General features: G+C 36.2%; 1 protein-coding gene across 2 annotated transcripts in view; it reads left to right on the forward strand.

The window, feature by feature from the left end:
• RSPO2 (R-spondin 2) overlaps nt 1-22104 on the forward strand; it is a 128438-nt gene that overhangs the window by 79133 nt on the left and 27201 nt on the right. Inside the window, exons 3-4 of one of the 2 annotated variants that reach the window (XM_070942060.1) lie at nt 6779-6922; nt 10876-11064. In XM_070942060.1, coding sequence (XP_070798161.1) covers nt 6779-6922; nt 10876-11064 — 333 coding nt within the window. The remainder of the gene's footprint in view (nt 1-6778; nt 6923-10875; nt 11065-22104) is intronic. The other variant, XM_070942061.1, reaches the window with a different exon arrangement.

Raw genomic sequence — 22104 nt, forward strand, 5'->3', positions numbered from 1 at the left:
TGGGCTAGCAAGTATTGGATTCCTTTAAAAAAGAAAGCTACTGGACAATGCTATAATCTGAAGTACTCATAACATATTAATATGATTTTAATTTAATTGAGTAATATTGACAAGAATGGAATACCAAAGCAGTTTCCTGGTGAAGTTTCACTAAGAGGCCCCATACAGTGGTAAACTGCTGCATGGTCGCAAGGGTTCGGGCGAACCCTTAGCTTTGATCCCTGGCTGGGCCCGCCCATGCACCCCTGTGCTATGCTTTCCATTTATAATTAATTTTCTGGCTCATTGGCTGGCTCAGCTGTGATCCGTCCTGCCCGTGCTGTACTCACTGGAGCTGCCTGAGTTGATTAGGATAATGTTTGAAGCTCCGTTTCTCTCCCAAAGGGGCATGTATGAGCGAAGCAAGCGTGCTCACGTGTGCACTCACAACCAGGGAACCCTTTGTTAAAGTAAGTGCAGCCCACTTCTGGCCCCATATGAATGCATATGGCTTGCCTGAGTCAATACTCCGCATACTATACAGAAGTTGTTTAGAGATCTGTCCTGTACATTTTTTTAAGGGATAGTCCTGCTATGATATGGCAGATTCTAGATTACGTAAGGTTTATGGTCATTCCTAAATTTCTATGTACAGTATATCTTTATACATAAGCATCTGGGAAGGAACCCCAAGACCGACACATATATTTCACATCCATAGAAGGTTTAGCTGACAAATTGCTTTCCAATCAAGCTCAATTCCCGGAGACATAAATGAGCATATCCATTTAGTTCTGCATATACTGAAATAGTTTGCTATTCTGCCTTTCCAGTCTACTGATTTCCCAAATACTCTCCATCGTAGCACTAACCAGTTTGATTTTCTAACTGAGGTTGGCAAGATGCTGCCTAGTTGAACTTGAGGCTCAATAACTGGTACTTGGCTCAACTGTAACTTCTTTTGCTTTTTTTTAATATCTTCCCAACTGGAACAATTTATTGATAATTCATGCCAGAAGCTGAAAAATTAAACACCTCTTCCTCACCTCATTTAATGCCAAAACTGTTTACATACCCGTGCAGGTACTATTAGATAATAACAGTATTGGGTCATTCATTCTTTCTCACCTGGACCTACCTCACAAGAGATTTTTCCTATTAAAAAAAATGCATGTGCCAGGGCTATATATATACATCATCTTTAGATTACAAAGTTTTCTTTTCTTGAATAAATAATAAGGTCATGGCAATTGCTCAAAGCACATGTCTTGTTTGAGTTGTTTACATTCTGTAATAATCAGGGTCTCTGATCATGTGCAATTGCTCACATCTTCTCTAAAAGTGTAGAGCTCAAGTATCTAAACCAATCAATGACTCCTAGATATAGGTATGCTTACATATATTCCTTGAATGTCCATGCAAAGTACAATATTAGAGACCATTTTTTAAAATTCAATTTATTACTGGCAACAACTTTTAATAATTTGCTATTTACTTCTGCAGTGAGCTAAATTAAGGAGCATTTGTTCTGGCTTATATTATTACCGACAGTTGAAGCCAGCCGGAATATCTGGAGAATCACTTTTTTACATCAATTCCATTGTCCATGCTTTCTAGATGGAATCCAATGAATACAATAAAGCATTTTCCATTGCATTAAAATTGTAGCTTATGAAAGCCTTTCCCAGGCATGAGCTTTTATTTTTGATAAATTTAATATAAATTTAAAAGCATATACTGGAACAAAATGGAGAAATGCCACATTATAGCGCAATACGACCACAAATTAATTTCAAGACAATTAAAGCCTAGGAGTTTAAGTTTGCTAACTCCTGGGTAAAATTGGGCAGATTGTTGAATCCTAGTGACAAATGTGTAGTTGTATGAATATCTTGGTTCGACCATTACCCGTAAATGTGGTATCATAATGTCAAATGTTTGAATTATCTTGAATGAAATTCCTTAAACACTGAAACAAGTCTTATGAAAGTTAGAATAGAATAATGGAGTTGGAAAGGACCTTGGAGGTCTTCTAGTCCAATCCCCTGCTTACCACTTCAGACAAATGGTTATCCAATGTCTTCTTAAAAACTTCCAGTGTTGGAGCATTCACGACTTCTGGAGGCAAGTTGTTCCACTGATTAATTGTTCTAACTGTCAGGAAATTTCTCCTTAGTTCTAAGTTGCTTCTCTCCTTGATTAGTTTCCACCCATTGCTTCTTGTCCTACCCTCAGCTGCTTTGGAGAATACTGTACTTTTCGGAGTATAGGATGCACCGGAATATAAGACGCACCTACCTTTTTTGGTGAGGAAAAGAAGAAAAAGAAATCTCCCTCTGCCTCTGAGCAATTTTGCCTTGTTGTAGCAAACAGCAAACAGCTAACAGCTTCCTTTACTTTCATTTTCGTTTTCAGCATAGCTTGATTAGCACAAGAAAAAAAAACACTGCTCCAGCAATTTACCTCTTTGCAGCAAGAAGCAGAGCCCTGCGCAAAACAGCTGAGAGCAAATCAGCTGAGAGTCGGGAGGCCGATCCAATCAACTTGTGCTAATTAGACTATGCTGAAGCTGAAAGGAGCTGTTTTTTCTTGCTGTTTGCTTGCAAGGAGGTAACTGCTGTGAGGCAGAGGCCAAAGGGTGGGGCTACATTCGGAGTATAAGACGCACCTAAATTTTCACCCCTTTTTTTTGGGGGGGGGAAAGAGTCTTATACTCCGAAAAATACAGTAGCTTCGCTCCCTCTTCTTTGTGGCAGCCCCTGTGGCAGTTATCCATTTGTGTAAATGTGTTTTGTAGTCCTATCTCTGTCTACATGGAAATATGTCCCATGAAACACAACAGGATTAGACCTTTGGTACCATTATATATGATTGCACTAACAAATCATGGTCAAGTTTTTATGCAATAACCTCCTATCAATAAATCATGTTTTTTCACAAACAAAATAATTACGTCAGTGTTTGTATCCTCTTTTTTTTCAATCTTCCTCCCACAACTGTCTGAAATCTTCACTGGTAACATTGGTTTACAGAAAAATTGGAAAACCTCATTTTAATCCCTATTTTCTAGCCAGCATGCAAAATCCACTTCTATAACATTCATCTACACATTTACTGCTGGTTTTTTTTTTTTTTTAATATAAGTAACTTATCAGTGTCCAAATTAATAGGGAAGAAAAAAGAAAGAAAATATATCAAAGAAAAGTTAAAACTGTAAGAAGGAAAGAAAAAGAAAAATCATCAAAACCTTACGTTCATTTTTTTCTGTTTTATGCATACAAAATCCCCACAAGAGGTTTCCAATCATCAACAAATAAAGATATTGTCTTTTCTCTGATCAAACAAATCCGTTGGTCATCTCAGCAAGTTCTATCATTTTCACCAAACATTTATCCATTGTAGTTATTGCCAAATTTCCGCATCTTTGTACATGCAATAATCTCACTGTAGTTTTCATATACAAAAACAAATGTCCACTGTTTTGTCCATAGGTTCCAAGATCAAGTCTTTGGTTTCAATTACATATTAATCTTTAAAATCCTCTGAATCAGTGTATGTATTTGCATCCAAAAGTTGTTTAGCTCCACAAATCATGATAAAAGGACCCTTTTTGTTTACATTTCTAATATCAGTTTGAAGTGCCTTTATACATTCTATGATAACAGTGCAAATTTAAATTCTTTCAACCACGTGCTTTCCCCTTGTTCAATCTCTACATTGTAACCACAGTTTTTAGCCCACGTTATCAAACATTCTTTCACTTCTTCTTCTATTTCATATTTCAGTAAACGTTTATACATTTTAGCAATCACGTGTTCATCATTTTGTACACAATTCTATTTCAAACTAAATCTTACCACGTTCAATACCATAAGCTCTTTTGTTTACTTTAATTCTTTCTGGTAACTGTACTGTAAATAAGAAAACCATTGGGAACTATATCCTTCTGCCACCAATTGTTCTCTTGATTTTATTTTGCATTCCCCTTGGCAAAATTCTAGTATAATGTGATATTTTAGCTATTTGTGTTTGCGCATTATTCCTTGTCTATAAATTGCCCCTTGTGCTGAGGGCCATAAATCTACATTGTTGCTCGGGGATAAATTATTGCAAACTATTTTCAAGCTATCAGATAAAATGGTTGTAATCCTCAGTAAATTTTGTTTCTTTAAATATTCATTTGTTTTCTCCAGAGAAATATCTTATCCTTTAGACAAATTGGAATCATATTGCTGAAATGCTTTTTTGCATAGCCACATTATCCATTAATACACCATCTCCCTCTTGTAGTTTCAATAACATTTGCTTTTTGTATTTTATATGCTTGCCACTTCCTTGGCTTGTGTACAAACTCAATTTTCTTTTGCGTTACAGAATACATTTTTATTTCCATTTCTCTTAGACAGATAGCCGTCATTGTATAAGATTAATTTGCTGACAAATACTTACGGTATGTTACCTGAAAATTTCTTTAATTCTTTTTAAAAATTTATCTCATCTGAAAAAAGTTTGGTTTTTTTCTCTCGCATCTTCTTTTTTGAGTTTGATATTGTGTTGTATTAATAACCTCTGACAAAACTTTGGTTATATTCCAAACCTTTTTTAAACAGTAACTTTATCTAAATTATTTTGAAATAATTATTTTGATTTCTTTTTGCAATTTTCCATTATTGCTTTTTTTCCTGTAACATTTCATTAATCTCCATCTAAAAAGAAGTAGATTTTATTTTATAAACCAAACTCATAGGATTATGAACCCCATATGTTTTGATAATTCTGTTTTATTTCTCTTGGTAGCCAAATTCTTTGAAATCCAAATCATATCTATTCTGAAAAAGGATGTTCCAAAAGTGCTTTTTTCAAGAGACAACTGGACTTTCTTGGGTTTTTTTGAAGAAGTTTTACTTCTCATCCAAGAAGCTTCTTCAGCTCTGACTGGATGGTGGGGAATGGAAGGATTATACTCCTTGTAGACAGATGGTCTTTTGCATCCTTTTAGCAAGTCATTAAGACCACCTGGAGGTTTATCTGTGTCATCAGGGTCACCTGAGTGGTGCAAATGGATGTGGAGCCTTCTTGGAACTGTTCAAAGGACTGTGTTGTAGACTGGAGATAGATGATGTCCTATCCCTCCCCCTCTCCCAGAGAGAGGGCTGTTCAATTTTGACATAGAAGTTCTCTTTGACCCCTCTTTCAAACCAGCTCTCCTCTCTGTCCAACCAACAAAAAGAAGTACTCTTTTTTCTAATACAATATTCTAATCCAAATTTCTTTAAGCACAATCACACATGGATCTTCAGTCTTGCTGCAAAACCTGTCTTCTTCTTGTCAAAGTTTATCAGGTTGGAACATTTCTTATTTTTGCAAATCCTGTATTTATTCTACACATTTTATCAATTTTGGCCTCTATATTCTTTTCATCCCATTCAACAAAACAGAATTTAAACATCAAAAATAATTTTACATCAAGGTAAGGTAAAAGTAAAGGTTCCCCTCGCACGTATGTGCTAGTCATTCCCGATTCTAGGGGGCAGTGCTCATCTCCGTTTCAAAGCTGAAGAGCCAACGCTGTCCGAACACGTCTCCGTGGTCACGTGGCCAGCATGACTAAATGCCAAAGCCGCAGAGAACGCTGTTACCATCCCACCAAAGATGGTCCCTATTTTTCTACTTGCATTTTTTAAGTGCTTTTGAACTGCTAGGTTGGCAGAAGCTGGGACAAGTAACAGGAGCTCACTCCGTTACGCGACACTAGGGATTTGAACCGCTGAACTGCCGACCTTTTGATTGACAAACTCAGCATCTTAGCCACTGAGCTACTGTGTCCCTTACATCGAGAGACTTAGGCTAAAGTACATAATTTGTACAATGGGCATTATTATAGACAACACTTTCTGATTTATGTCGAGCCTGTTTCTACAGAATTTTGGCAATTATGCTTCACTTTAAAGTAAAGTTAAAATGGGATATAGCAACACAGAGCAAAAAATCCCTCTCAAATTACAAAAGTTAAAACCACAAAACAGGTTAGGAAACAACAACTTATATTTAAGAACAAGTTGCCTGATCCATATTGTGACAACTGCATGCAGGAAACGGTTAACTCTTTCTCCCAACCCTTTGTTTACGAATGTCTACATATATTCTGCATATGGATGATTTTTAAAAAATCTATTGATGTTAATGGGTTTTAAAAAACCAACCATGCATCCATGCGGGGTGTGCATGAAATGTTTATAAAAGGCTATCTATGAGAAAGGGAATAAGGTATTTGTTCCACACATGTGATCTGAAATGTGTGAACCATCTGTGCATTTATTCTAGGGTAAAATAAATCTGGAAGAGCGGCCACACATATTTAAAAGTCATGTAACCACTTATGAATTGGGCAAACTTCAGTGTTATTCAAGTCATTTGGGAATGGGAAATCTGGCTGAAGTATCCAGTCCATCAGTCTTCTCCAATCTGATGTTCTAGCTCAGCGTTTCTCAAACTTGGCAATTTAAGACGTGTGGACTGCAACTTCCAGATTTCCCCAACCTTCAGCTTCTGGCTAGGGAATCCTGAGAGTTGAAGGCCATTCCTCTTAAAGTTGCCAAATTTTAAAAACATTGTTCTAGATGTTTGGGGATTCTTAAATCCCAGAATTCCCTTGGGCCTTCCTGGCAAGAAATCCTGAGAATTGTCCAATGGTTATAATTTGAAGGACTACAACTAAGTATTCGCATCTCACTCCCTTCTGCATTATATTGTTTGATAAGCTACCAAACTCAAATGCATATATTTTTCCTCTTTTTAGGATGCAGAATAGAGAACTGTGATTCTTGTTTTAGTCGAGATTTTTGCACCAAATGCAAACCTGGCTTTTATCTCTACCGAGGCCGTTGCTTTGGAGAATGCCCTGATGGTTTTGTCCATTTAGATGAAACTATGGAATGTGTGGGTGAGTACTTAGACATGATTTCTGCTATATTATCCTTCTTGAATTACATTGTGCCAAAACAACTAGACACAAAGATACTTAATTCCCACAGCACTGTCTCATTTCTCATCTTTTCCCATCTTCTCACCTCTCCTCCTACCTTCTCTTATTGGTATCTTATGATTTATCAATTGTTGTTTGTTACTTATGATTAATCATCGTAACTATGATTTATGATCTATGACCTATTACTTGCTGTTTATATTTACACTGTGAGCTTATGTACCGGAGACAAATTCCTTATGTGTCCTGTCCTGTCTTGTTCTGTTCTGTTCTGTTCTGTCTAACCTTGCATCCTAATATATATGTAACAGGGGTGGGTTCTACTTACCTTTACTACCAGTTTGCTACGGGATCGCGCCTTGCTTCTGCGTATGTGTAGACCACCGATGACGACATCCGGGGTGGTGGGCGGGGCCTCCCGCCGGTTTTACTACCATTTCTTGCGAACCGGTCCGAACCAGGGGCAATCCACCATTGATATATAACCTTTTGAATCTATTTTCTGTATTTGATTAAATTATAGAGACTGTTTATATGTAGCCTGATTCTATTTACAAGGAGTTCTTGTTTAGTGACCGTAACTGATTTTTGTGAAATGGTCTCTGACACAGTCATAAAGCGAACCATATGACAAAGAAAAAGAGAGAGAGAGAGAGAGAGACAGTAAAGATTGCTGATTGCTACCGTCTCATTCAGATGAACTTCTGTGCCTGACTATTTTTTTTTTCCTTTTCCTTTTTATCGCCTTGGAGAAATTACTTAAACAAGATATCTTTTCCAAGCTACTTTTCTCACAGGACATCACTCCCCTAAAACTGCTAACTGCTAGTTAACAAGCTTATTAATTATGTGATTAGAACCCTTTGCATTTCAGCTACTGCTTGAAACTGTCCAGATCTTAGTCAGTTTTACACTGAAGGCTTCTTGTTGTTGTAAATGCTAGCATTGGTTGTAAAGTTACTTTTTCATCCCTGTTACAATTGTGAATGGTTGCTATCTAAGGCCATCACTAAACAATGACTACCTGTGTGCTGCAAAACGTCAGTGCTTGCTTTGACCACAGCTGATATTACCCATTTTCTATAAATATATTCGACAATGAAAAATAGCCTTCTCTATTGCCAGCAGGACATCTGCACTTATGGAATGGAATGGAATAGGATAGGATAGGATAGGATAGGATAGGATAGGATAGGATAGAATAGAATAGAATAGAATAGGATAGGATAGGATAGGATAGGATAGGATAGGATAGGATAGAATAGAATAGAATAGAATAGAATAGAATAGAATAGAATAGAATAGAATAGAATAGAATAGAATAGAATTCTTTATTGGCCAAGTGTGATTGGCCCAGTGGTAGGTTTCTTCCGGTTCGTCCCGGTTCAGGCGAACTGGTAGCGGCGGCGGCAGCAGGCTCCACCCACCCACCCAGACGTCATCAAAAATGCTCTGCGCATGCGCGCGCCCATGCACTACTGATAGTAAACCAGTAGTGCTGAGATTTGAAACCCACTACTGGATTGGACACAAGGTGCATAAGCTCTCTAGTAGCTCCCTTCCCCTCTGCAAATGTAATCACATATAATCCTAGAGTAGTTTTATACCATGTTGTGTGTTTGCTACATAGACAAGGATATCAGCCGTTGATAGGTAGCTCATTTTCAAGCTGTGGTGGCAAGAATATCAGAATTACAATTTTTTCCTTTTGTGTTCTTTGAATTATTGAGAAACATGCTGGTATGTGTCAATGTCTGTGTATTTAAGTAAAATAATGATCTTTTAATATAGTCTGAGATCTAACTGGATGTTGACATAGTTATCCATTACATCACTGCATTAAAATGTTGGCTATTGCTCGGTGCATAAGCTAAATGGAAATGGCTAATGTGCTGTAATAAAGTTAAAGCAACGCAATTCATCTGACTGTTAATAAATCTAGAATAATGGGTCCTAGGGAAATATCTGTTTCTGAAACCTGATGGCATTTCTCCAAATAAATCATAAGGATGCTCTGAAGACTCCTGGACACTCCTGTGTTTGGTTACTGTGACACTCCTGTGTTTGGTTACTGTGCAATTTAAGAAATATTTTGCTCCTTCAAGTCGGTTTTGACTCCTGGCAACAATTCCCTGCAGTTTTCTTGGCAGTATTTTTCAGAAATGGCTTGCCATTCCTGCCTTCTTGAGGCCGAGAGAAGTGACTGGCCAAGGTTACGCAGCTAGTTTTGTCACTAAGGTGAAGCTAGGATTTATCATCTCCCGGTTTATAGCCTGGAGCTTTTTACAACAAATTGGCTCACAATTTAAGATACTATGGGTTACTATAAAATAACGAGTCAAAAAGAGGGCTGTGAAAATATTTACAGCCCCCTCACATCCTGAACGTAAACTGTTTCAACTCCTACCCTCAAAACGACGCTATAGAGCACTGCACACCAGAACAACTAGACACAAGAACAGTTTTTTCCCTAAGGCCATCACTCTGCTAAACAAATCATTCCCTCAAAACTGTCAAACTATTTACTAAGTCTGCACTATTATTAATCTTCTCATCGTTCCCATCATCCATCTCCTTCCACTTATGACTGTAACCTTGTTTTTTGTATCCTTATGATTTATATTGACTGTTTCCTAATATGATTTGATTGCTTATTTGTACCCTATGACTATCATTAAGTGTTGTATCTTATGATTCTTTACAAATGTATCTTTTCTTTTATGTACACTGAGAGCATATGCACTAAGACAAATTCCTTGTGTGTCCAATCACACTTGGCCACTAAAGAATTCTATTCTATTCTATTCTATTCTATTCTATTCTATTCTATTCTATTCTATTCTATTCTATTCTATTCTATTCTATTCTATTCTATTCTATTCTATTCTATTCTACTCTACTCTACTCTACTTTAAGATATTATTTGTGGTAACAGTAAACAATATTAAATCTTTATTAGGAAGTCATCTGGAGGTGGCTATAAAAGTATTTTGTATATGTTAATACGTTCCATATGACTGTTCACTATACTAACTGAATTCTGTCTAGATTTTATTGGTGATAATGGTTATTAAGTGTCTTTTTTGGCTGTAAATTTTTGAGAAAATTGGAAAATTACACAACAGGCTTTAGTACCTAATATTAGTTAGCAAGCATGGGTGAAATGTAATGTTTGCCCAAAGTATATGAAGATCTTTAGTGTTCAGTTTTATTTTTCATTTTCTAAGATTTGAAATAGAAGAATTGTGGCATATAAATTAGCTTTGCATCAACTATATCCTTCTTTGAATTTCCATCAGTTGCATCTAAATTTCCCCAAGGTTTTGAAGTAAAGAGTTGGAAATCAATTAATCAGAATAGCTCGATAAAATTAATTCTAGAATTTTTCTGCCCTACTTTGAGTTAGTGCTTTAAAATATTCCCATGAAGTATGACTGATGATTAGGTGAATTATTTCAATTAATCTGAATAATTTGAATTATATTTTGGCTCTATTTCTTGTTTTCTTTAAGCATTAACAAATGAGAGATTTAGAAGATAGCTGTGCAATCAATTTTAAGCCTATCCAGATATTAATAAATAATACATTTATAAAGCTTATAAACTTTCAAATTCTCTTGGATTCTTCATTAACTAGGGCAGGGGTGTCAAACCTGCATTGTCACGGCATTGTCACGTGATGTATCACAACTTTTTCGTCCTTCGCTAGAATGGGCATGGGCGTGGCCAGCATGTGACGCATCCAGCCCGCAGGCTGTCAGTTTCACAGCCCTGAGTTAGGGAGTAAACCTAATGAAAAGCTTGCGTGTTTTAATTCCCCCCCCCCCCAGGGTTCTATATTCTGGAAGGTGCAAATGTTAAAAGACAAGAATACTAACTAGGTGTGTGTGTGTATGTGTTGGTTTTTCCAGAAGGTTGCCAAGTGGGCCCCTGGAGTGAGTGGGCAGTTTGCAGCACAAATAACAAGACCTGTGGATTTAAGTGGGGTCTGGAAACGAGAACGAGGCAAATTGTAAAAAAGCCTGCAAAAGATACGATACCGTGTCCCACCATTGCAGAGTCCAGAAGATGCAAAATGGCCTTGAGACACTGCCCAGGAGGTAAGGACGCTAAATGTTCAAGCAAACACCATAAGCACTTATTTCTGACTAAAGCTGATTTTGCTCAACTATGAGATAGCGAATGTTTTCCTTTATTTATTTATTAAATCAAGTACTGAGACTCCTTTTCTCTTAATACACATATGCTGAAACGCAGACTGTATCTGAAGAGGTAGAACAAAGGAATGAAATTTTGAAACACCCTACATAGGATCTTGTTCTGTAGTAATGAAGGACCAGGTTTTGTTAATAGAAGTAGTCCTCAATTTACAACAGTTCATTTAGTGACCATTCAAAGTTAGAACAACACTGATAAAAAGTGACTTATGACTGTTTTTCACAGTTATGACTATTGCAGCATCCCCATAGTCACGTGATCCAAATACAGATGCTTGGCAACTGACTTGTATTTATGACGGTGGCAGTGTCCCAGGTTCATGTGACAAGCAAAGTCAATGGGGAAGCTAGATTCACTTAACAACCGGGTTATTAACTTAACAACTATAATGATTCACTTAACAAGTATGGCAAAAAAAGGTCGTAAAATGGGCGAAAACTCACTTAACAGTGTTTCATTTAGCAACATAAATTCTGGGCGCAATTGTGGTCGTAACTCGAGGAGTACCTCACAAGACTTACTACAGCCCAAATCTATGTCCGTGTGATCAGAAGTACCATGCATTCAGTGACACTTGCTTCTAAATAGCTGTGTACAGCAACTTTTCCCAAGATGGCCCCTACCAGATGGATTTTATTATACTTCTTCATAGCTTTGTTGATTTGGAAATGGATGATCCATAGGCCAACCCATCTGGAGAAACAGGAAAACTTACATAGTGCTTTGCAGATCTAATTGGACAGCTTTTTAATGCAATATGATTTAATAGTCAGATGACATACTTTGTAGCCCATTTGTGGTCAGGGATAGATTGCTCCTATATTTTGCTGCCTTCTATAATTAATTATGATTTGACTGGATGTTTTTTTTTAAAAAAAACTTTATAACATTAACCACCTCTTTCGCTCTTTGCTCATTCTTAATTACAGAGGAAATACTAAGGGATAGAGAATTAAGAGGGAGAAGTATTTGTTAAAGATGAGTTGTTTTTTTAAAAAGCTTCCTAATGTTCTTAATTTTATAAACTCATAGCAACGTGCAGTATAAGTATTAGTTTATGTAACCAAAGGCACTAATAAAGTGGGATGGATTAAACCAAAACCAGGAAATAACCAGAGATGGGGTCAACTGTGTGTGCATTGTGACATATGCTTTCTATTTCAGTTTGTTTTGTTTATATTCCATTGGTACACTTTATGTGGTCTGCTTTAACACACTAGGACCCATTTATTTAGCTCCATGCAGGAGGAATGGTTTTTCTTTGATCCTGTAACTGAGCAATCAGACATACTTGAATGTGGATTAAAATAGTTTATAGTATCCGTTTTGTTTTTATGCATGGTATTATAGTTGGAAATGCCTTTTTTCATTTTATTATTCTCGGGAGCATCTTGAAGAGTCACACTGGAAGCCTGACGTAGTCAACTATTAAATTTACTGATGGTTTTATGGATTTGCTTGCAGTAAGGACCTCTTTTCAATTTAGTATTAAGCAAACTTTTTAAAACAAATTTCTCAGTATCTTCTTCCATATTTTTAAACTGGTTTGTCTTTCCTCTGACATACAAACTACTTGGTAGGTGGGTCCTGTCCAAGCAAGCAAGGAAGGAAATGAGGGTAGTATGTGGGATCCACTGCCAACAACAGGTTGATGAAAATAAAATTAGAAGTGAAGAGACCCTAAAAAGAAAGCAGGGAAGAGAGAATATTGTCTGGATTTGACTTAGAGGCTGCTTAATGACTTCTATCACATAAAGTTCAAAACCTTTAACTGAGATTCACAGATGTCATTTTGAAATATTTCAGGCCTTCCGGTATGCACCTAGTAGCCACGTTTAGCATGATATGTTTTTTTGTGCGCAGATAAAACACAAATGGGTGCCTCAATCTGGATTTCTCTTAGTTTTAAATTTGCTTGATATGTTCATTTACATATCTTTAAAAGAAAAAAAAAGAGAGAGAACACAGTTGATACGAAAATTCATACTGATTTTGGATTTATTTCTCCTTTTGCTTGGATTTTTCAATGAAATTTTGCCTCATAAAACTTTTTGCCTGCAGTTTTCTGAATTAATAAATTTTAGCCTTGTGTGTTTGTCACCTTAAAATGAATTACTTGGATTAGTAATGATTATTAATGAACCATACAATCCAACTGGCTAAAATAGCTACAGAAGCTAATAAGACAAGGATATGCTGATTAACAATAAAGTGAAATGTTGAAGCATTTCCCTTGTCTCACATACAATTTGAATTTTCAATGCTAACAAAATATAACATTTTCTTTGTTCTGTATTATTGACTCTCTATTATTTTGCAATATATTTTTATAATGTTATTTAACAACATATGTCAGTTCTTTTCCCTTCTGTTAGTGGAACAACTGTTCATGAATATCCCAGCACAACATCAAATAAATTATATGTGGTCTATTTTCTACCCAGAACAATATTCCTGATCAGTGGTAGAAGACACCTAAATGAGTTAGTTTGGATTACATAATTACAACTTTTCTGAACTTGGTTGTTTTTGGATGTATTCAATTTTCAATTTCTAGAAGACCCTAAATTGAAGAACACTGCCTTAGTCATAGACATCAGAAAAAAATGTTATTTTTTTCAACTGCTTTTTCAGTTAATTGAATTTTAAATATCTCCAGTCTTACATATTTTGGAATGGTGCCTCAAAAAATAGAGGAAAACATGATGATTTGGTGATTTGTAATTAATAAAATTAAATACTTCTTGAGGGACAGGCCATATTTCAAGTTGTTTCTGCAGTCATCAAGTAGGTTAGGGAACTATTAAAAGTGGTTAATAAAATGAAAAATAGATTTCCAATGGCTCCAAACTTTTCCACACTGCTGATTTTTGGATATCACCCAAAATGGGGTTTTCTTGGGAAGGAAAACACTTTAATGAGATTAATAGTTTAGCTATGTTAATACTTCAGCTTTTACTGTTTTGAAAAATTTCATCTTTTTTTGATTTAGAGCTAGCACTAAACCCTGTTTGCTTTTCCAATAGATGATTCTTTATGGTTTGGATTGGACTTTTCTGTTTTGCAAGTGTGAAGTATCATATTTAACATGCTAATAAAACAGTTGAAGAATAATCATCTGGTTTGTGGTAGCCTCTGTAGCAGTGGCCAGTTTATGCAATACTTCTGCCATCCAAGTGAATATCAATTAGTCTATTGGTTAGAGAATATAATGAAATGGTGACAGGCAGCAAGGGGAAGCTTGAACTGCTTAATTTCCCGTTTCACATTAAAACATGTGGTCCAACCTGGGAAAGGTGACATGGTAGAGGATAGGACAGAAATACATTTAGAGATGCATCCAGAGTTGGAAGGGACCTTGAAGGTCTTCCAGTCCAACCCTTTCTTAGGCAGGAACCCTACACCACTTCAGACAAATGGTTATCCAACATCTTCTTAAAAACTTCCAGTGTTGGAACATTCACAACTTCTGGAGGCAAGTTGTTCCACTTATTAATTGTTCTAACTGTCAGGAAATTTCTCCTTAGTTCTAAGTTGCTTCTCTCCTTGATTAATTTCAGGTCAACATAGGTAAAGAATTGAGGAGAGAACACTCTCATACTAAAGGTACTTAAAAAAATGGGTAGGTGGCTGGTAGTATAGGATCTTAAAATCACTGACTGTAATCTTTGAGAATCAGAAGTATCAGAAGATTAGAGAAGAGCTAATGTTGTTTCCATCTTCAAAAAAAGAAAAAGAAATAAGCTGAGCCCTCCAAAAAAACAACAACCCTCACAAAAGAACAAAACTGCAGACTGGTAAGTATCTGAGACAATCCTGGAAAAAGAATCCTTGCAAACACCTTGAAAGAAACAAGGTGATTGTTAGAACCCAGCATAGGTTTGTTATAGGTCATGGCAGACAAATCTTACTGAACTATCTATTTTTATATATATAGTTAATAGATCAAAGGAACACTGTAGATGTGGTTTACTTAAATTTCAAGGTGCTTGATAAAGTTTGACTAAAGCCTCTTTCATAAAATCAAACAACTTTATCAAATCTGATGGTCATAGCTGATGGAACAACTGTAACAGCACATGTTATTAATAATTCTGTGTCCATGGAAGGAGAAATCCTGTGTCTTGGATCTAGCGTTCTTCCACATATTCAACATTGACTTAGATGATGATTTAGAATAGATGCAGATCAAGTTTGCAGATAACCCAAATCTGAGTAGAGGTCCTAGTACATAAAAAGACTATTAGTAGGTTTGAATTTTGGAACATATCCAATAAAGTGCAGTTCAGTTGGAGAAATGTAGGCATCTGTGTTTGGATAGGAAGAATCAAATGTACAGAAACAAGATAGGTGTTACCTGGTTTGGCTGTAGTAATATGTGACAATGATTTAGGAGTTCTGGAAGACTACAAATTAAACATGAATATATTGGCTGCCCCATTCCAGTGGACAGTTACTAGATTTGAGTCTAGCAATACACTGACTTGCTAGCAATAAAAAAGGAAACAAAGATGGATTAGAATGACAGACCCTAAATTTTCGTCTCAAAATCATAGCTGACTTCTCATAGAAGCTTCATATAAAGTTTTGACAAAGTAGAATTCTGGGGGGGTTATACATCATCTTCTATCACAGTTCTATCCAACATCCAGTTGGATAAGAAGGAGTTGAGTCATTGGGAGAACCAGCCTCATCACCCCAGATGGGAGCTGACATCCTTGTAAAAGTGTGTCATAAGCACCGTAATGAAAGTATTTGGTAGTTTGAGCAAGAATATTATTTATATCAAAGTGAAAGTTATCCATCAGGCAGCCAAGCCAATTTTGCCAATCCTATTTTCAAAGTTCTCTAGCCCTTTTTTCCATACTTCTTCCTTGCATTCCTTCAGTGCATGAAGAGTAATGAGAGCTTTTCCCCCAACTCTGGGCATGGGGCAGATCAACAGAGAGAGTTCTAGGTTCCTCAAGCTAAATATGCTTAGAACCTGTCCTGGGACAGGAATTTTTGTGGGTTTTCTTTTTTCTTTTTGCCTTTTCTTTTGCTTTCAGAGGTCTTTAGGATTACAAGCAAAGTTTGTACATCAACCTGGACTCTTTACAACAAAGAATAGCTAAGTATATTAAGTATTTCTTAACTGTAAATACCAGGACCATGCAGATGATTGATGTCATTGCAGGAATATAAATAACATGGATCATGATCACCAGGAGCGGTCCATACAGTTGCATGTTCTCTGATATGAAGAATGCAGAAACTTAATAAAAAGCAATGGTACCTCCCCTAATGCATTAAATTTTCCTTTGAATAGAACTCGACTCCCGGGGACCACAAGTCATATCCATGCAATTTTGTTGGCAGCTATAGGGAAAAGGCTCGATGTTTATTTTTATGGCATGCTCTTTCAACTTCCTAATCTTGCTTGGGGATTTCCTGATGCATCCATCCATGTACTAGACCCTGTAGAAATAGCCAAGGACAGGTAGGCGCTACAACAGGTTGACAATGCATTGTAAAAACTAAGAGCTTATCTATAACAATAGCAGTGACTATTAAAGGTAGATTCTTAGTTTGTTATTGAGTCAATTGTAGAGTCAATTTTAGAATAATCTGCTTTGAAAAAAAAATAGGAAAAGATTAATAGCCCCAAGGACTGCTTTGGTTCTTGACAATAATTTTATCCCTGGACAACTAGGTTTCTAAAGTAGACATATTTATGCTTTGCTCAGGCAACCTTCGCAAAAGTGACCTTAATCTTAAGTATACAATTTTTTCAATTGGTAACATTGCAATTTATAAACAAGATTATTCAATTTTGGTCATATTTTTACCTGTGTTTTTTTTCCCATAATAGATAAGCTTCCCACTCTTTTTTATAGTACTTATAGCATGTTTTTAGAATTCTAAAAAAACCTAGTGGTGAAAAATGCCAACTGTCTCCGCCACGTAGTAACTCGAAATGGCAATTATTTTTATGAAAAGCAAAGCAATATAGGTTTCTTAGGTGTAATAACATGTACACTTCTCAGTCCTGAGAGTCACCAGGTGAATTTGAAATGAATTGAGTTGCCAACTAAGAATTGAGCCATCTGACAATTTGAGAACAGATTTGGCCTAAAAAGCCTTATTGATATCTGGAGTCTTTAGTAAGTGAGTCTGTGGTTTTAGAATTTAAATATTGCACAGTCTTCATAAAAAGTTGTATTTTGATCTAGGACAGGTTTTCCAGCCTGTGGACCACATGCAGCCCTGGACAGCTAGTAATGTCTCACAAGATTATAAATTTTTAACATGATTATATGTGTTTGTATATATTAGCTATACTGTGTATTTTATTTGTGGACAAGACAATTCCTCTTCACTCATGCGGCTTACGCAAGCCAAAACATTGGACACACCTGGTCTATGAAATTCTTTACAGGTAATATTGCTAGACTTCAGGTAAGGGGCTGAAGAATATGTGCCCGAAACCCTAATCAGTTCTGCGGTCATATGAAATATTTATAGCACAAAGTCAATTCAGATTTTCTATACTTCATCTTTGTTAGATCATATTCTTATGAAAATTCTGTTTTCTATTTCTAATAATTGAAAATAATTGTTTAATTCTATGAAAGGATTATAATTTGTTTGTTCGCTTGTTTGAATTTATTAGCCACCCAACTCCAGGGTTCCCATATACTTTGACCAAAGGAAACAACCATTTCCTTTATGCCCTTAATCTCCTACATATTTAAAACTTCTCAGGTTTGTACAGCTATAGTTGTTTAAAATGTAGATTTGGAATGATTGCATCTGACATTAAGGATTCCTTTCTGTTTTTCATTTTGTTCTTAATGGGTTCAAATTTCTGCATAAAACTGAAAGAGTATTGTTTTTACAAATAAGACTGTGCATGAAAATGTGCTCACTTTTTACCACAATTCTGCAAAAATGTACATGGTTACAAACATTTCCCCAAATGTAAACTTATTTGCGTCTTATTTTCACTATATACTACATCTCTGTATATCTTACCTAAACTATGCATCTTTATGCTTTGTTTAAATTGCTTCATGAAACAAAAATTTAACATTAACTGTTTGATTTCATACATTACTTTCAAAGCATGAGATTTGAACATTTGCATTAAAATGTGAATTAGAAGACATTCTCCCCATATCCAGAATAAAATTATCTCTCTTGATGAAGGCGTAGGGCTGCACAGTGGCTTTATAGTACAGTGCATCTTGTTAGGATGGTTTCAATTTATCTGATGAAGTTGGAAATCAAATCAAATCAAAATCTCAGTCTGGTATGCAAACAGTACTTTATAACTATATCCTGATATAGCATTTTCCTGTCCTTAGAGACAGATTTCTCTTAGGTTTTGTTGGGAAAGAAATGCTTGAGTGTACTCTAAATAAAAAAAAAAAAGCTCATAGCTTGATCTTACCTGCTAGAACAAGAAGATGACGATGAGAGGAATATGAATTTAAAGCTTCATAATCCCTATCTCTCCTTGCTTGCAAACTTCTGTTAATTGGATTATCTGATGTAAGACCATGCAACTATCAATTGCTTCATAAGTTCTCAGTTATTTATCTCCGTTAATTAATAATTTCATGGCATATCATACAAGTACTTGCAGTTATTTCTTATTTTTCTTTTTACAGGCTAAAAAGAATTCAGTTAAGAATTCTTGAATTTCAATAATTTATCTAGAAGATAGAGTTTGTATTTTTTTTTTTCTAACTAGGTATTTGCCTATAAGGAACCACTTGCTTATGAAAAGTTCTACTTAAAATATTATTTACTTTGGAATAGTTGGTTGAAAGATAGTTTTTAAGATATCAGAACAACAACAAAACCTCCTTTCAGTTATGGCCAAACACAAGTGAACCTATCAATGTTGACTTTGTTCAGTTTGTCATTATCCATTTTGAAGTGTATTTCAGCCTGGGTCCTCACCTCAGCTTATCAATGGGGTGGGGGGGGGGGAGCTGGAAAAAATTCCATATGCATAATTATGTTATATTTGTCCCCTAATATTTGTATTTTTTTAAAAATAAAGGTAGTCCTTGACTTATTACCACAATTGAGTCCAAAATTTCCATTGCTAAACAAGACAGTTTTGCCTCATTTTACAACCTCTCTTGCCCCACAGTTTGTTAAGTATGCCGCTGCAGTTGTTAAGTTAGTAACATGTTTGATAAGTGTATCTGACTTCCCCATTGACTTTTCTTGTCAGAAGTTTGCAAAAGGTGATCACATGACCCCGGGACATTGCAATCATCATAAATATTGCAGGTGTCCGAATTTTGATCATGTGTAAATTGTGGACTACCTATACATGTTTCTTCATGTACATATGTTGTCCAGTTTCTGTACAACATATTGCATTGTTGTGCATGTTTTCCTTTGGCAAACACATTTTTAAAAATATTTTCACCAATATTTGAACAATTTCCAATGGATTCAAAAGTAGCCTCAAGACCATAGGAAAATGTTGTGTAAAGCATCTAATTGAATTAATTTCTTCTCCATTCTTAATTATGCTTACCAAAAATGTGCAAGATTCTTGTATGTTTATATATAAGGGGTTTCATATAGTAAAGAACTCTTGTCTTATCCCCATACCCTTGCTTTTCCTCATTGTTTCTCCCAAATAATCCTAATTTTTCAAATTTGATTTTGTTAAATTACCTCTGCCCAGAAAATAGACAACAAACCAATGAGCAGAAGTGCTGGTGAGAATTAACAGTCAAACCAGAAGGCAGATTTAAGAGAGAAGCCAGAATTCAAAACCAAAGAAAAATAAAGAATTTGAGGACACAGCAAAAAAACCTTACTGCTTGAGCAAAAGTCAAATTAAGCATTCTGGTGAAAAATACCTTCACTCCAAGAAAATCAACAGTTGCAACATGCAAAACTAAAGTATACAATTACTATTTCTTTCTGAATAAGTGCATCACATTTGAGCGGGGAGTTGCAAAAATTGGATGTGGATGTAGCTGAAGGGATCATTTTTGCAAATCATTTCATAATTCAAGGAATTAAACGGGTATGCAAAGTACATGTTGAATCATCAGGAAGCAATTTGCTCCGCTAACAAAAGGGGATAAATTATGTTGCATTATCAATTGTGCTTTGCTGTTACCAATTTCTGGGGGAGAGGGGCGAAACATTATTTCCATAAGGAAGCCAAACTTCTTCAATGAATTTCGTTATCAGAAAACATAGCTGGCATTTGATCTTTTGTGAATCATGCTGAAGCAGATCATTGCAAGAAGTTAATGATAAATGCCATCCAGTGAGCCATTTATGAAAAAAAGAGAGTCCATTTTGAACTTTTTTTTTTCCAGTGGAAATATATTTATTTAAAAACATAAACTCTTGCCACAGTGGAGAGCAGAAACCATGGACAGAATGAAGTCCTATTCCTCCTGCATCTCCAGGCCTAAATGAGCTCCAGATGGTTGGGAGACCTATAGCAGATGTAAAGCATATGCAAAAGCTGGAAGGGGGGATAAGGGGGAACCCCACTGACTTAAGTGGAAATCCGTAGCATTGGCTGTAGCTTTAGTTTTCATCCTGCATTTGCACTGATTTTTCCATTGTGTGTTTGTACGTCTTTCCTTCTCGCTCTCATTGTATTCTTATTAATGTTAAATCAACCAACCCAAGAAACTTATTATTATGTAGGATAAACTTATAAATAAAGAAGAAAGGAATGATAGTCTCCAACAAATATCTCCTTCCAAATGTCAGCATTTTTCCTACCTAAAGAAAGAGCAATTTTTTTAATAGAATCAAAAAATCAGAAGGAGCTTATTTAAACTTCTAGGAATCCAGATTAACACTTTCCTCATGGATGGTCATTCAGCCCCTGCTTAAAGATATCCAGTGAAGGGTACAAATGGTCCTCACTTAACAGCCACTTATTCAGCAATGGTTTGCATTTATGACAGCGCTAAACGAGTGGTACTTATTACCAATACTTGTGTTTACAGCTGTTGCAGCACCCCTGTGTTCACCTAATCGCAATCTGGGTGCGCAGAGACTGGCTCGTGATTACAACTTTGCAGCATCCCATGATCACATGATTGTGATGTGTGACCTTCCCTGTCGGCTTCCGACAAACAAAGTCAGTGAGGAAGCCAGCAGGAGGTTGCAAATGGAGAACATGCAATGTCTTTCTGCCATTTGAACTGGGGATGGGATAGTAAGCCTGACTTGTGCAGTGTGAATGAGAAATGTTTTTAGTTAGTGCGGATGCACTGGGTATTATATCGTCCTTGGCTGGTTTCTTAGTTGGTTTTTAAAGTATTATTAATCACCCAGAGTAATGAAATGTGTTGGGCAGCCATATGCTTAAATAAACATATAGTTTATTTAATTATTTAGTTCAAATAATTAAATATTTTTATTTGATCTCATAAAGGATCAAATATAGGTAACTAGAAAAGTGAGCTAATAGCAGACTTTTCTCTCTCTCTTTTTAATGTATTTGTATGTCTGCTAGTCATTGTGTTGTTGCCTTTTAAAGTATCATTCAGAACAGTCCAAATATCATCTTTGTGTTCTTGCTGGAGTTCCTTAAGTCCTCTGCAGCCGATAACAGAACTCCGGATCAATGCAGAGCTCTGTTATCGACTGCAGAGTCCTTTCCTGAAGGCCTCTGATGATAAAACGAAGGCCAGGGCCAATGCGTGTATCAATACGGACTTTGTTTCTTGGCTGTAGAGGCCTTTTCTGAAGGCCTCTGATGGTGAAACGAGGCCGGGTGGGTGTCGCACGCGTCAATCTGGAGCCCATTTCTCAGTAGTGAAACGGAGGCCAGGGGTAATGCATGCAAGCAGCAGCAAGCAGCCACAGAAGTAAGGGCCAGCAAGGCAAAGCAGGTGTTGGTGCAACTGTCCTAAGGGCAGCTCCACCTGCATCCC

The sequence above is a fragment of the Pituophis catenifer genome, unplaced genomic scaffold (genome assembly GCF_029215685.1).
Source record: "Pituophis catenifer annectens isolate HBS135680 unplaced genomic scaffold, rPitCat1.0.hap2 SCAF_3, whole genome shotgun sequence".
Classification (NCBI taxonomy): domain Eukaryota; kingdom Metazoa; phylum Chordata; class Lepidosauria; order Squamata; family Colubridae; genus Pituophis; species Pituophis catenifer.